Genomic DNA, 13,138 nt, shown 5'->3' on the forward strand with positions numbered 1-13,138 from the left:
TAAGAGGACTGGCTGTTGGAGAAAGAAGAATGCATCCAGAAGGATTTGGTAATGAATGGGTTGAAAAGTAGCTTCATTCAGCTCCCTCCCCGTCTTTCTGTGCCCACCCTGCCCCCCAGCACACCATTACAATGCAGGACCCCCTCCCCCAGCCCAACCCCCAACACACACACATTAGCACACATTAACACACACACTCCTTGCCCTGCCCCCTGAGGATCACAGGCAGGGGGGTGTGAATGGGTGGGTTTCCCCAACTATTTAAACAGATTCCAACAGATGGTCGAGGAACTTTCCTCCTGGGGTCACGTTGCTCTTTCTCCCAAATCCTTGTCTCCTTTGCAACGGACCAGACTGCCTCTTCATTTCTCTCCCCTTCCCTCCCCAAAAAAACTTTCTCAACTACTGGAACAAGCAGTTCCTTCTACCCTGACCATCCAAAAACAGCCAGCGAAGGGATCTCCCCAGACCCTTAAATCTTTCTGTGTCATCCCAGCTCCCCAAAGACCAGACTTTGTCTGTCTCTCCATCTTCACTTCACTTCGACATTTTGTCCTCCCCAGCAGTCCTCCACTGTGGGATCAGACATCCAGCGTCTTCACTCAGCGGGGACAGTGAATCATGCCCTCCGACTTTCTAACGCCTTTCCTGGAACTGGATGAGGAGTTCTGCAAGGTGAGAGCAACCACTGACAAACTTTTTAACTTTTATCTGCCACATCTGCCTCTTCTGTGATCGTCTTACTGTGCTATGCAGTGCTAGAGTCAAGTATTAACAGTATTAATTCATGTGGAAATTAATAATGAAGTGGTGAAAAGTTATTTTTTTTAAAACATTGCCAAATTAACTAACTGATAGTGTTTTTCTTTGGGTGCATCCTGAACTTATTCCAGGAAATGTCGTTATTAATGATGTATTCATTTCAGCGTTTGGGGGAAAATGTGGTGTTTGGGGTGAAAAAGGAAGTTTGTAAATTTCATCTTCTCTGCAGCGTGGATTAGAGCTCAAACGTTCGTTTCACAAAATATCAAATCATGTATTACATTCAAGAAAAGGAGATGTAGAGGTTTGTTTTGATAGGATTTCCTAAAGCATAGAGATAAAAAAAAACTTTATAGTAGATTTTTGTCAAGTAATAATTACAGAAATGTGATTTCTTCTTTGGTAAACTGTTAAGTTTGTGTACGTATAAGACTATAATGGCTTCGACTATGATAAAATAATAAATGTAATTGTATTTTCACTAATGCAACTTAAAATCCAGCTTAAACACAAACCTTTTTCTCTTTTAATATTTGGTTTTTATTTGATGAAACAAAAAATGAAATATAAAGTTAGAAGATAAAGCATAGTCCAACTTTTACAATGAATTTCTCCAATTTATTTTATCAGCCTTGTTGCTTCAGCTGCAGCTTTAAAATCTCCTTTCAGCTTGACTTGGCCCTGCCAGTCTCGCTCCAGTGCTCCAGGAATGCAGAGAGCTCACATCTATTCTTCTCCCCTCTTCTTTTGTGTGACAGAATTTCCGCGGCCTCGAGGCGACAGATGGCTCGCCTGCCAGCTCACAGCAGCAACGGCAGCAGCACAGTCTGAGAGTCCTGGGCTTCCAGCGTCGTCATTCTCTCTGCCCCGTCACCCTCCCCAACTCCAAGTTCAACAGCAGCAGCAGCAGCAGCAGCTCTGAGGTGACCGACTCAGCCTGCTGGGGGCTCAACATGGCCTCCACCCAGCAGTGGAACAGGGATGGTCAACTTCCCCGCTCTACGCTCAGCCACATCCCCTTCAGAGTCGACCGCTCGGTCAGCATGATCGAGGGCAACGTCAGCAGCCCTCAGGACAAAATGCCTAACGTGTCCCCGTCCGTGCTGCTCCCTCCACCAGGCCTCTGCATCAGCAACACCTCTCTCTCCTCAGCTGCTTCCCCCTCTGCCGCAAGACCCTCAGCCCCATCACCTCACATCTCCACCCGCTACAAGACCGAACTGTGTCGCACCTATGAGGAAAGTGGCACCTGCAAGTACGGCACCAAGTGCCAGTTTGCCCATGGCATGGATGAGCTCAGAGGTCTCAGCAGGCACCCTAAGTACAAGACGGAGCCATGCCGCACCTTCCACACGATAGGCTTCTGCCCGTACGGCGCTCGCTGCCACTTCATCCACAACGCCGATGAGGTCAACACTGGCGACGCTCCTCAGAAACAGAAGCTGAGGCCTCCCCTGCTGCGTCACAGCTTCAGCTTTGCAGGCTTCTCCTCCTCTCCACAGACTTTCCAACCAGTTGAGGAGTTGCAGCCTTCTTCCCTCCTCTTTACCCGGGCCTCCTCTGTCTCTCCTTCCCCACCATCCACAGGGAGCCCAGAGCTCCTCTCACCTCTCTTCCCTGAGCCGGGGCCCCTGAAGCATTGCCCCTACCCCTTTTCTGGCATAACCGACCTGACAGGAGACAGCAGTGATTCAGCTCTGCGCTTCTACGCTGTGAACGACTCTGTCAGCGCCAGGTGTCCCACCTCCAAAAACCCAAACCTTCCTTACAAACTCCCCCAGCAGCTGCCCGTCTGCCTCAAAGCCCCTCCTGGCCTTCAGCGCTGCTCCTCAGCTGACTCCCTCTCTGAAGAAGGCTACACCTCCTCCTGCTCCCTCAGCTCTTCCTCCAGTGGCACAGAGTCACCAAGCTTCGAAGGCCGACGCCTGCCCATCTTTAGCCGCCTGTCTGTTTCAGACGAGTAGGGAAGGGTTTTACCACAGGGCTGAATTTAATTAGGGATAGATGCTCTAATTGTTTAAGTCTATGTGACCAGGATCTGATGTTGGGTTTTTCTGTCCAGTCAAAACATGCAGCTTTGAGGCATGTCTTCTCCTCACAATATTGGGTCTAAATAAAGTAGAAACTCGATTATCAAAACTACACAGTTCAGATAAAGTCACAAAGGATTTAAACATTAGGTTTTCAGTTCCTCCCTGAATGCAGCTGGGTAAACGTACCTAACTTTGTGCATATTGCATTTCTCATCCAAGCAGTTGTAGCGCTGCTCAGTGTTCGTCCAGTTTTAGCTGACTTCTCCTTTTGTTTTATTGTTATTTTTGTGAGGTTGTTCTTTTATGCCATTGTTACTGCTGTATACTGTTGTATACCCATTTTTAGAGAATACCTGGAGGGTACTTGACTTAGCTGCTCTGGCTCAGTGGGAAGTTCTGTGTGAGAACTTCCTGTACCCCGATGTAAGATTAGTGCTGTTTGCCCTGTGTATGACTGGTGTGCTATCCACTTTTTTAACATAGCAATGTTGTTTTTTACAGACTTGATTTCCTATTGTCCCTCCTTACAAACTGTTTCGGTGATGCCAGCCTGCAGCACTTCTCCAGTCATGTTCAGGGCTCTCTGACTGTATGAATCCAGCCTCTTGTCCATGCGTAAGAGGGTTAAATGACTGTATGCCGTCACTGTATGATTGACTGATTGACTGATTGGCTGTATAGCTGTGGCGACTTGATTGTATTTGTCAGCCAATTTGACTGCCTGGCAAGGGTTCAGCTAAACTGCCTTAGCAACAAAAGATAGCACAAGTGTAGGCAACCCACTGACTCTCTAGTTACCAAAGTTGATGTTAGATTTCCCCTAACCTCCTAGTACTGATAACAACTAGCCTAGCCTTTAGCAGTGACAGTTAATATACAGTGTTATGATTATTGTTATCATAGCTTAACACCTTTTTAGACTTATTTATTGCTTTTTGTATAATTTGGGTTTTTTTTCTGTCCGTTTCATGTGATTGTGTTTATGCTTTTTTGAGAAATTATGCTTTACTTATGCATCCATGATGTCCATCTGCTTTTTATGCTATCCAGTAGCTTTAAGAAGGCTCATGGAGAGGAGAGGGAAGGAGGAAGAAACACATTTTGGCATTCTACATGTATGTTGCCTTATTGGCTAAAAGGCCTGGCAGAAATCAAGACTCACTGAATCTTCATCACAAGCAGCTCAATAAGTTAGTCAGTACCGATGACGGCGAAACATCTTTAAAATCACTGCTGCTGGTGTGAGTCTACAGTGAGTCTCCTCTCCTCTCCGTTCAGCCTCACACCTCTGACTGTAATAACCTTCTTCCAATGTTTAGTGCTGATATCTACGCAAAGCAAAGCGGTGGTGAAAGAGGGCGTTCACCCCACATTCACGGCGTCAGTGTGAGTTAGCAGTGATGAAGAATGTGTACACTATCGCCATCAGATGGAGAGCTACTCAACCATCAGAAGATTATTTTAATGAAGAAGAGTGTTAATATGTGTGATTAATCTGAGTGTATGTCAGGACTGCTGTATTACTGCATTGTGGTCTTTGTGTGTGAAAATTCCTACCTGTGTGTTATCTTCCTCTCTTGTGATGTAAACAAACAGGTAAAAAGGTGACCTTTGTTTATAGTTGATTTTTATCTATCAGAGTTGCCTTGATGACAATGTGTTTGTAGGTCGACCGCTGTTGCACGCTAGCTAGCTAGCTGCTTAACTCTCTGGGCGGCAGGTGAAATCAAACGAGTTCAAAAGAAAATCAGGCAAGTTTGTGATTGTTTGTTTTTGTCGTGAAATCGACCCAACCTGCCCCGATGAGTCCAGAGACGCTCGTCGCTTATTGCTGTAGCTTATTGTTAGCTTGACTCGACAGCAAGCCGGTTTTGTAACTTTTGTTAACTTAAAGTCTTATTTATTTTTGTTTTTCAAAGCAAAACCTATATTGTGTTGTTTGATATCGTGTTTTTGTTTTACATAATTTAAGTGCATTTATTGTTTACATTCCATTGGTTATGGTTGATATCCTAGCTCTTTATCTTAATATATTTGTCCATCTTTATTTCAAAATAAAAGTCTTTGAAAAATAAGACCTCTGCCATCTTGTATCTCAATACACTTTTGTATAGTTTTGTTATATGGGTCACAGGAGCTCTGGTATGATTGTATTAAATAAAGGAGGTTTTAAGATTGAAGATATTTTCCTATATATTAGGTCATTTTTGTCTCAAGTGTATAATGAAACAGAAACTTGAGCAAAGTAGCAACATAAATGTACAAAAGAATGACCTCCAGCAGCTTACTTTAAAAAAATATTCAGCTCTTTCACTCTTCTCTTACATATAGAGCTCTAGCTCTGATCCACATCGTTCACACTGAGATTTACAGTATGTCTTCATTACCTAAAGCTTAGTCTTTCTCACATCTTTCCTCTCTGCCCCCTCACATCTCTACAAAAACTTTTTCTTAAGCCATACATTATTATTCTGCAAGGTCACATATAAGGAGCCAGAGGGAAATGATCAGAACTCAGACACTGATTAGCTCAGCTAGAAGAAGCAGTGTAAGTAAAGGCAGTTTTACTTTCTGCAGACAAGACTCCTCCAGACAAAATCACTACATTGTTAGAAGAACTCCTTCAATTAAATTCCTTCTATGTTCAGTAAAATTGCAGAAAGCTGATGATGCCGAGCAGGAAATCTTTATGGTCGACATGATGAAACAACACAAATGTTCATTTTTGGCGAAGCGTTCCCACGAGCATCGCTTTAAAATTCTGCCAGTGCTTCTAGGACCTTTACGCTCATCTGTGTCTCATTGACACACAAAAGGAACAAAGATTAACTCTTTCTCTTACTTGCGTTTAGGGAATCTCCCAGCCCTCCCCTCCATGTGTGTGTTTATGTGTGTGTGTTGTGTGTTGTGTGGGAAGAGGAGTGAGTTTTGTTGCAACTCGTCTGAACAGACCAATTTAGAGTGAGTGACACTGAGGAGAATGTTTGGGCAACAGATGCTCGAACAAAGACTTCCCAGCACACAATGGGGCACAGAGATACTTGTGACTGATTTCCATCCATTCACACAAAGTGGAGCAGAAGTTGACGTCCTCCCCTCTGTGTGTGTGTGTGTGTGTGTGTGTGTGTGTGTGTGTGTGTGTGTCTGTGTGTGTGTGTGTGTGCGTTGTTGGGTTTAAAAACTTAATGTGTAAATGTTTAATTACAAATATATCTCCTGCATCCAAAATAATATTATAATACTATTTCTATATAGACTCCGTAAAATACACTTAAACCAGCCATACTGACATTACTCCCATTCAGAGTGTTATTGTGTTATTATTTTTTACTAATGCATTAACATGTAAACAGCAGTTGAATGTTATAGGTGGATCTAAGGGTCTTGTCTCACTTGGTCTCTTTCAGCTCTCCAAATGAACTCAGAGTGATTAGCCAGCATTTTTTGTGTAATGTGAACAATTCAAACAAATCAGTCCCCTCAGTTGCATTTCACTTAACCTGTGCATTGTGTGAACACAATATGCTCCACGTTCTGCTTGGCCCTTTGCCGCTGTACTCCAGCCCTCTAGGCTTGCCATAGACAACACTGGGATGCTTGAAAAACAAACATGGAACCTTGGACACCGACCCTAGCAAGGATTCGAGAAAAGGAGTCGTTTGGTCAGAGGAAGAAATGACGACTCTCTCAGATATGGAGCGACAAACAAATGAAAAAGCGACAGTCCACATCAACAGAAACACAAAGGTTTCTGTTCATACGAAAGTGAGGGGCTTCAAAATCCTCAGCAGTCTTGTTCCAAGTGAAAACTGTTAATTAAAAAGGTTGAGCTCCAGAGGAAATAAAGTGTGAACAGAAAGAGGCCTGAGGCTCTATTAGGGCCGGAGTGAACCAGACAGAGAACTGACTCAAATGAACTGAGAGTGTGAACACTCAGTGAACTGGGCCCCTTTTCTGTTGGTCCACTGACTATGTAGGATTAATTATTTTCATATGAAGATGGCGAAATAAAGTTAGATTTTCTGACTAATTCAACCCTGAATAACTATTATAACCATGTATACAGCTTTCTCAATGACGGTCTTGTTTGCTTATGTAGGTCACATTATTATATACATTTAGACTGTTTCATGACCAGTTAAAAGTTCAATCTCAATCAAAAGTGTTTTTGTGTGTCCGTGTGTGTGTGTGTGTGTGTGTGTGTGTGTGTGTGTGTGTTGGCATTCAGCTGAGGGCAAGCTGAGGATTTCCCTCTGGTGAATGAATAACAGTAGAGTGAAGCAGGAGCAGACTCCCACAACCCCCATGGCTACTTACCATTCAGTACCCGTGGTAGTGTGTGTGTGTGTGCGCATGAATGTGTGTGTGTGTCTGTAAGACCTTAAAAAGGCCAAGGGCCATCCCTGTGCAGCCCCTCGACCCCTCCCTCCCTCCTGGTCATGCAGGCCTTTTGTGTGTCCCTGCTTTCCCTTTTCAGTCTAACATCTGTATGCTAATGCTGTTCAATGGGAATGGACTGGAATCATCCTGGGAGAGAGGGTGAGGGGCGGCTTCCCCATGTGTGTCTGCATGTGTGCGAGGGTAGAGATGGCTGAAAGAAGTGATTTGGGAGAATTCAGCAGCAGGAAAGGGTTTGTGCCGGGCTTAGAGAGCGAAAAAGAAGAATTATTGATTAACGGGTCACTCAGGAGGGAACCAATGGGTTTGGGGCAATGTTTTAAAGGAGGTGTGTGCATAAGTGGCTGTATGTGTGTGTGTGTGTGTGTGTGTGTGTGCGTGTGTGTGTGTGTGTGTATGACTGGAGGGGGTGGTCTCTCTGAAATAAAAGTCCTAAAAAAAAACTGACAAATAAATCGGCAGAGTTGTGTTGAAGTGTTTACATTAAAATCAATGTGTTACCTGCCTCTTATAAGCCTCCAGCTGAATTACAACCATGATGTTTACAGGACAGTCAGTTATTTGAATTTACTTTAAATTTCATCATAAGACATGAAGATATCCACGTGATTTTGTGATTTTGTCATAATTTTTGGATATTTTTACATTTTGTGGATATGACTGATATTTTGGGGTGTGTGACACTGGAGTTATACAGATGCCCTGAGCAAAGCAGTTCCTTTGAGCTTTTTTTGAACTCTTTTCAGCTGTAGACATGCAGAAGGTGCTGGCATCTCTGCTACCACCAAGAAATTGTATTAAATTCACTGGAAGGGAAAGGCAGTCTATTTTTTAATTTCTTACAAAACATGCTGAAGTTCAAGGTCCTCCCCACTGAAAACAACAAGTAAAATATGTCAGTGCTGTATGTGCACACACAGCTTCATGTTCACTCAGTCATCTCTCAGACCGAGTGCCATGAGGCTGTAGAGTCCATCCTCAAGTGTTCCTGATTACTGTTGCTGATGTATTTCTTCCTTTCATGTTGGCTGTGTGCTGATTGTAGCCTTTGTGTGTGACTGTTTGCTGGTTACAGTTTCTCTGATTGGTCTTCCATCTGCTCTGTGCCACCTCCAGTCCCAGTGGGAGTCTCCTGCTGCAGAGGAGCAGTAAAACACACACAGTGCTGCCTTGAAACTCTTGAATTAGTTCAAGATAAATTTTGATTGTCATTATGCAACAGAGAGTTTATAATTAAATTTCTGTTCCCTGAGCTACACACAAAAAATACACAAACAAATGAGTAAATAGTCATCATATCACAAAAATGAACTATTCATGGTGAAGTGTTGAGGATGACTTCAGGAGATTCACAACCTGAGGAAGGAAGCGGCTCTGTAGTCTGGTGGTACGGCAGCAGACACTGCTGTATCTTCTGCCAGGCGGCAGCAGGATGAACAGACTGTTAGGAGTTATAAACTCACCAAACCAGCAGCAAAATCACGCAGCACTTCGCTGCCTCCTGCCTCCTGTCATACTCTACTATACTCCACTTTATAAATTAAGTCATTTCAGAAAGCTGGTTACTATCAGGGAATTTCTCCTGTTACCTGCCAGGCTCTGAACATGTGTCCAGCACACACAAACACAAATGTCAAATGTTACAGTGGGTGAATCTAATGCGAGCAGTAAGTTTGTCGTCTCCATTATTACATAGTTTCTCACATAACAGAATGCATTTCTAGCATTAATCTTCAAATATGACAAATGAAGTGACCAAAAGACCCTGGAGCTGTACAGAAGTAGAGAGGTGCTGCCATCTAGTGGAACCTTAGTGAAATGCACATATCTCTCTCTATATATATATATATATATTATAAACAAAAAGACAAAAGTATAAACAGAAAGAACCGTGTCCAAAGTAGCAGGGTGGGGTCGTGTATGCATGTGTGTGATATATGGTGTGGGCTGAGTGTGTGTTATGTTGGTTTATGAGAGCTTATTGTCCGAATGACCTGAGGGAAGAAGCTCCTCCTCAGATGCTCAGTCCTGGCCATGATACTGCATAGGCGCTTGCCAGAAGGCAGCTTCACAAACAGTTCATGGTTGGGGTGGTGAATGTCCGTCATGATCCTGGTCGCTCTGGACCTGCACCATCCTCTCTCTCTCTCTCTCTCTCTCTCTCTCTCTCTCTCTCTCTCTCTCTCTCTCTCTCTGCAACACACATCCCCTACATGCTTCCACTCTCACCGCCCCTCACGAAGAAGTTATAGGAAATGAAACGTGTTTGTAACTGAATTAGCGGAGCCACTTTGTTGGCGGTGATTCTTTGATGGTCCTGCGGGGATCGAGACAAGCGTGTCATTGCCTTAAGACAACCTTCAAGCAGGTAGACCAGTTGTGCTGTAGAGCCAGGCAGGCACATGTGATGGTAAAATGGCGTAAGTGTGGAAAACTCTTCACGGTCCGTGTACGTTTCGTTAGTTTGATTTTTCCTTTAAACCGAACTGTCAGAAAACGAAAGTAAGCTGGTAATTTGGTTTTCCGTTTCAAACCAAAAACCAAAAAACCAAAATTCAGGCTGGTTTTTTCGTTTTTTGGTTTTTGGTTTTAAAACGAAAAAACGAGGAAACCAAAATCAAATTACGGTTAAATTTTGATTGTCTTTTCGTTTTTTGATCTTAAACAGCACATTAAGGCCGATGACTGACCGGAAGTGTCTGGACTTCAAAATAAAAGCCCAGTGAATTAAGTTTTAGCCGTAGACAGTAGATGAATGGCCTATACAAAAATTCTTCTTTGTAAATGTTGTGTTTTGAGCACTTAATACATATTCAAAGCTGTGTTTATTTTTACACATTAGCGACAAGCTCATCGTTTAGTTCATCTTCTCCTCGCTGCGCTGGGTCTCTGTCTCCGCTGCGCACGCTGTAGCGCTTCGCTTCCATTCAGCCAGATCTTTTTCACAGCGTGTTCTGCCGCCCGTCTCCGGTCCCAACCGGGCTGCGGACACGGAGCAGAGACTGTCCGACAGGCTGTCCCTCTTTGAAGCAGAGGATGAGGTCAGCTTCACTCCCGCTTCTGATCTTAAACAACACTGAACTTCAAAATAAAAGCCCAATGAATTGAATTATAGCCATAGACTGTGCTGACTCAATCCGACCCTGAGATCTCCAACCCCGGGCGTATTTGGCAGGTGGCAGCGGCCCCTTTATGGTTCTTTTCTACTGTCCTGATCGTCCCAGCTACACCCAGGCGCAAGCGGGCAAGAGGACTTCTTGTCCCACCACTCTCAGGAGTTGTAGTGGTAACTGTTAAGTGTGGCCTAATTGGCAGCTTAGATGAGGGGATCACCTCCGCCGTGCGTAATAGTCGCGCGTAATGACAGCTCTTCGCCGGTTAAACACAATAAACTGCGCGACTTCTTGCATGTCTGTCTCATGACATGGTGGAACCTACACAGAGGTATACAGACAGGTGGATCAGGCGGCAAATTGATATGACAGCTGGTTCAGGACGTCTTCGTCCATTTATGGATAAATATGGAGTGGAAGTTGGTTCGTAGCTACATTAGCTGAGTGTTAGCGTCACACAGCATTATTATATGCCGAAAACAGTGTAGGCTGTTACTGGCTTTGTGTGTGCCTGACAGTCTCATCAATGAACCTACAGTTATCCCACTAGCCTATGTCCGCCCATTGCGAAACTCATTCCGTCGCCAGCAAGCATACAAATCATAATAGTATCATTGTTAAGATTATGTCAGTGACAGACTTCGTTCCAGTGTGATGTTTACAAGACATTGAGTGTAAATCCTCTCTCCACACTGGAGATCCAATCACAACCTTTATTTTCCCCTTTTAAAATCCATGTTCATTTACCAAAAAACACCAGCAGGTGTCGCACTGCAGCGTACCCTCAAGGTCATCTCATCCGAAAAGTTTCATAATTTTTATCCATACTTTGTGCTAAACAGTTTAATTACTACACATGTGGAAGTCTGATTAAGTGTCATAATTCCTCTCTGTACAAAAAAAAAAAAAAAAAAAACCCACCTCCCTCCACCTCACATCCATTGAGTCTGGAGTCTATAAGCAGCCAGCTCACCTGTGAGGCCTTTGCCATGAGAACAAAGGAGCTGGCTGGCCTCATCCCCAATTGTTGTGCTGTGTATTTGATGTGACTTACCCATTTCTGTTCCACACACACTTAGTATATTTAATAGTTAAAGAAGATTATTGATGCTAATTTCTACCCTCTGTCATTACGCGCGACTATTACGCACGGCGGAGGTGATCTCCTCATCTAAGCTGCCAATTAGGCCACACTTAACAGTTACCACTACAACTCCTGGTGGGACAAGAAGTCCTCTTGCCCGCTTGCGCCTGGGTGTAGCTGGGACGATCAGGACAGTAGAAAAGAACCGTAAAGGGGCCGCTGCCACCTGCCAAATACGCCCGGGGTTGGAGATCTCAGGGTCGGATTGAGTCAGCACAGTCTATGGATATAATTCAATTCATTGGGCTTTTATTTTGAAGTTCAGTGTTGTTTAAGATCAGAAGCGGGAGTGAAGCTGACCTCATCCTCTGCTTCAAAGAGGGACAGCCTGTCGGACAGTCTCTGCTCCGTGTCCGCAGCCCGGTTGGGACCGGAGACGGGCGGCAGAACACGCTGTGAAAAAGATCTGGCTGAATGGAAGCGAAGCGCTACAGCGTGCGCAGCGGAGACAGAGACCCAGCGCAGCGAGGAGAAGATGAACTAAACGATGAGCTTGTCGCTAATGTGTAAAAATAAACACAGCTTTGAATATGTATTAATGTGCTCAAAACACAACATTTACAAAGAAGAATTTTTGTATAGGCCATTCATCTACTGTCTACGGCTAAAACTTAATTCACTGGGCTTTTATTTTGAAGTCCAGACACTTCCGGTCAGTCATCGGCCTTAATGTGCTGTTTAAGATCAAAAAACGAAAAGACAATCAAAATTTAACCTAATTTGATTTTGGTTTCCTCGTTTTTTCGTTTTAAAACCAAAAACCAAAAAACGAAAAAACCAGCCTGAATTTTGGTTTTTTGGTTTTTGGTTTGAAACGGAAAACCAAATTACCAGCTTACTTTCGTTTTCTGACAGTTCGGTTTAAAGGAAAAATCAAACTAACGAAACGTACACGGACCGTGCAGTCTGTCACGCCCTTCATTCAACTCCCAGCATGAATTTATGACTCTGTTAATGAATTGTAAAGTCTGTTTTATTTCCTTAATTTGTGCACCATTTGTGGATGATTAAATCACATATTGCAAATTCTGTACTTGGCTCTTGGCGTAATTGTGTTAGTCTTTGTAGGTGACATGGAAACACGTCATAAAACATGGTAATAAAATGGGAGGAAACGAGCTCTTACACAAACACAAAAGGAAATTTTAGGACAAGTTGAAAGTATTAGCTGAAATGACTGTCTCGGGAGGAATAACTGCCACATCCCTGACGCAAACACAGCAATTATACACTTCCATCTGATGTGTGTGACCGATTGTCTCGCTTCAAAACAAAAGTCAAAACCACTGGAGAGCCATAACCTTTCACCGCTGATTCAGGAAGAAGCAGAGAGACATTAACAGACACACAGACATGAACAAATGTGTAGTTCTGTTCTGTTCTGTTCTGTTCTGGTCTGTTCTGTTCTGTTCTGGTCTGGTCTGGTCTGTTCTGTTCTGTTCTGTTCTGTGGAGGAGCTGGCCACAAAATCTTACGCTCTGGACGCTGTAGCTCAGCTTAAAATGTCTACAGCCTGTCCTGCTTAAACAAAGCAACCACTGTGGGACAATGACCATTTCCGGAGTATCAGCAGGGCGTGTAGACGTACTGAATGACATTGCTCTGTAATTTGGAAGCTTTCCATTTTCAAAGTCAAAACTCAAAATACCTGCCTACCGCCCTCCGTATTTCCCCTATTTCTCCTCTAA

The 13,138-nt window shown here is 43.7% G+C and overlaps 1 protein-coding gene across 1 annotated transcript; it reads left to right on the plus strand.

Annotated features, from left to right (window-relative positions):
* Nucleotides 1-314: 314 nt before the first annotated feature.
* LOC311256368 (mRNA decay activator protein ZFP36L1) lies at nucleotides 315-4,870 on the plus strand. Its single transcript, XM_084351361.1, has 2 exons — nucleotides 315-675; nucleotides 1,521-4,870. Exons 1-2 carry the CDS (start codon nucleotides 622-624, stop codon nucleotides 2,724-2,726), a joined length of 1,260 nt encoding a protein of 419 aa, XP_084207487.1. The 5' UTR covers nucleotides 315-621; the 3' UTR covers nucleotides 2,727-4,870.
* Nucleotides 4,871-13,138: the final 8,268 nt, after the last annotated feature.

Source organism: Pagrus pagrus (genome assembly GCF_965226575.1).
Source record: "Pagrus pagrus genome assembly, chromosome: 4".
In the NCBI taxonomy this organism is placed as follows: Eukaryota; Metazoa; Chordata; class Actinopteri; order Spariformes; family Sparidae; genus Pagrus; species Pagrus pagrus.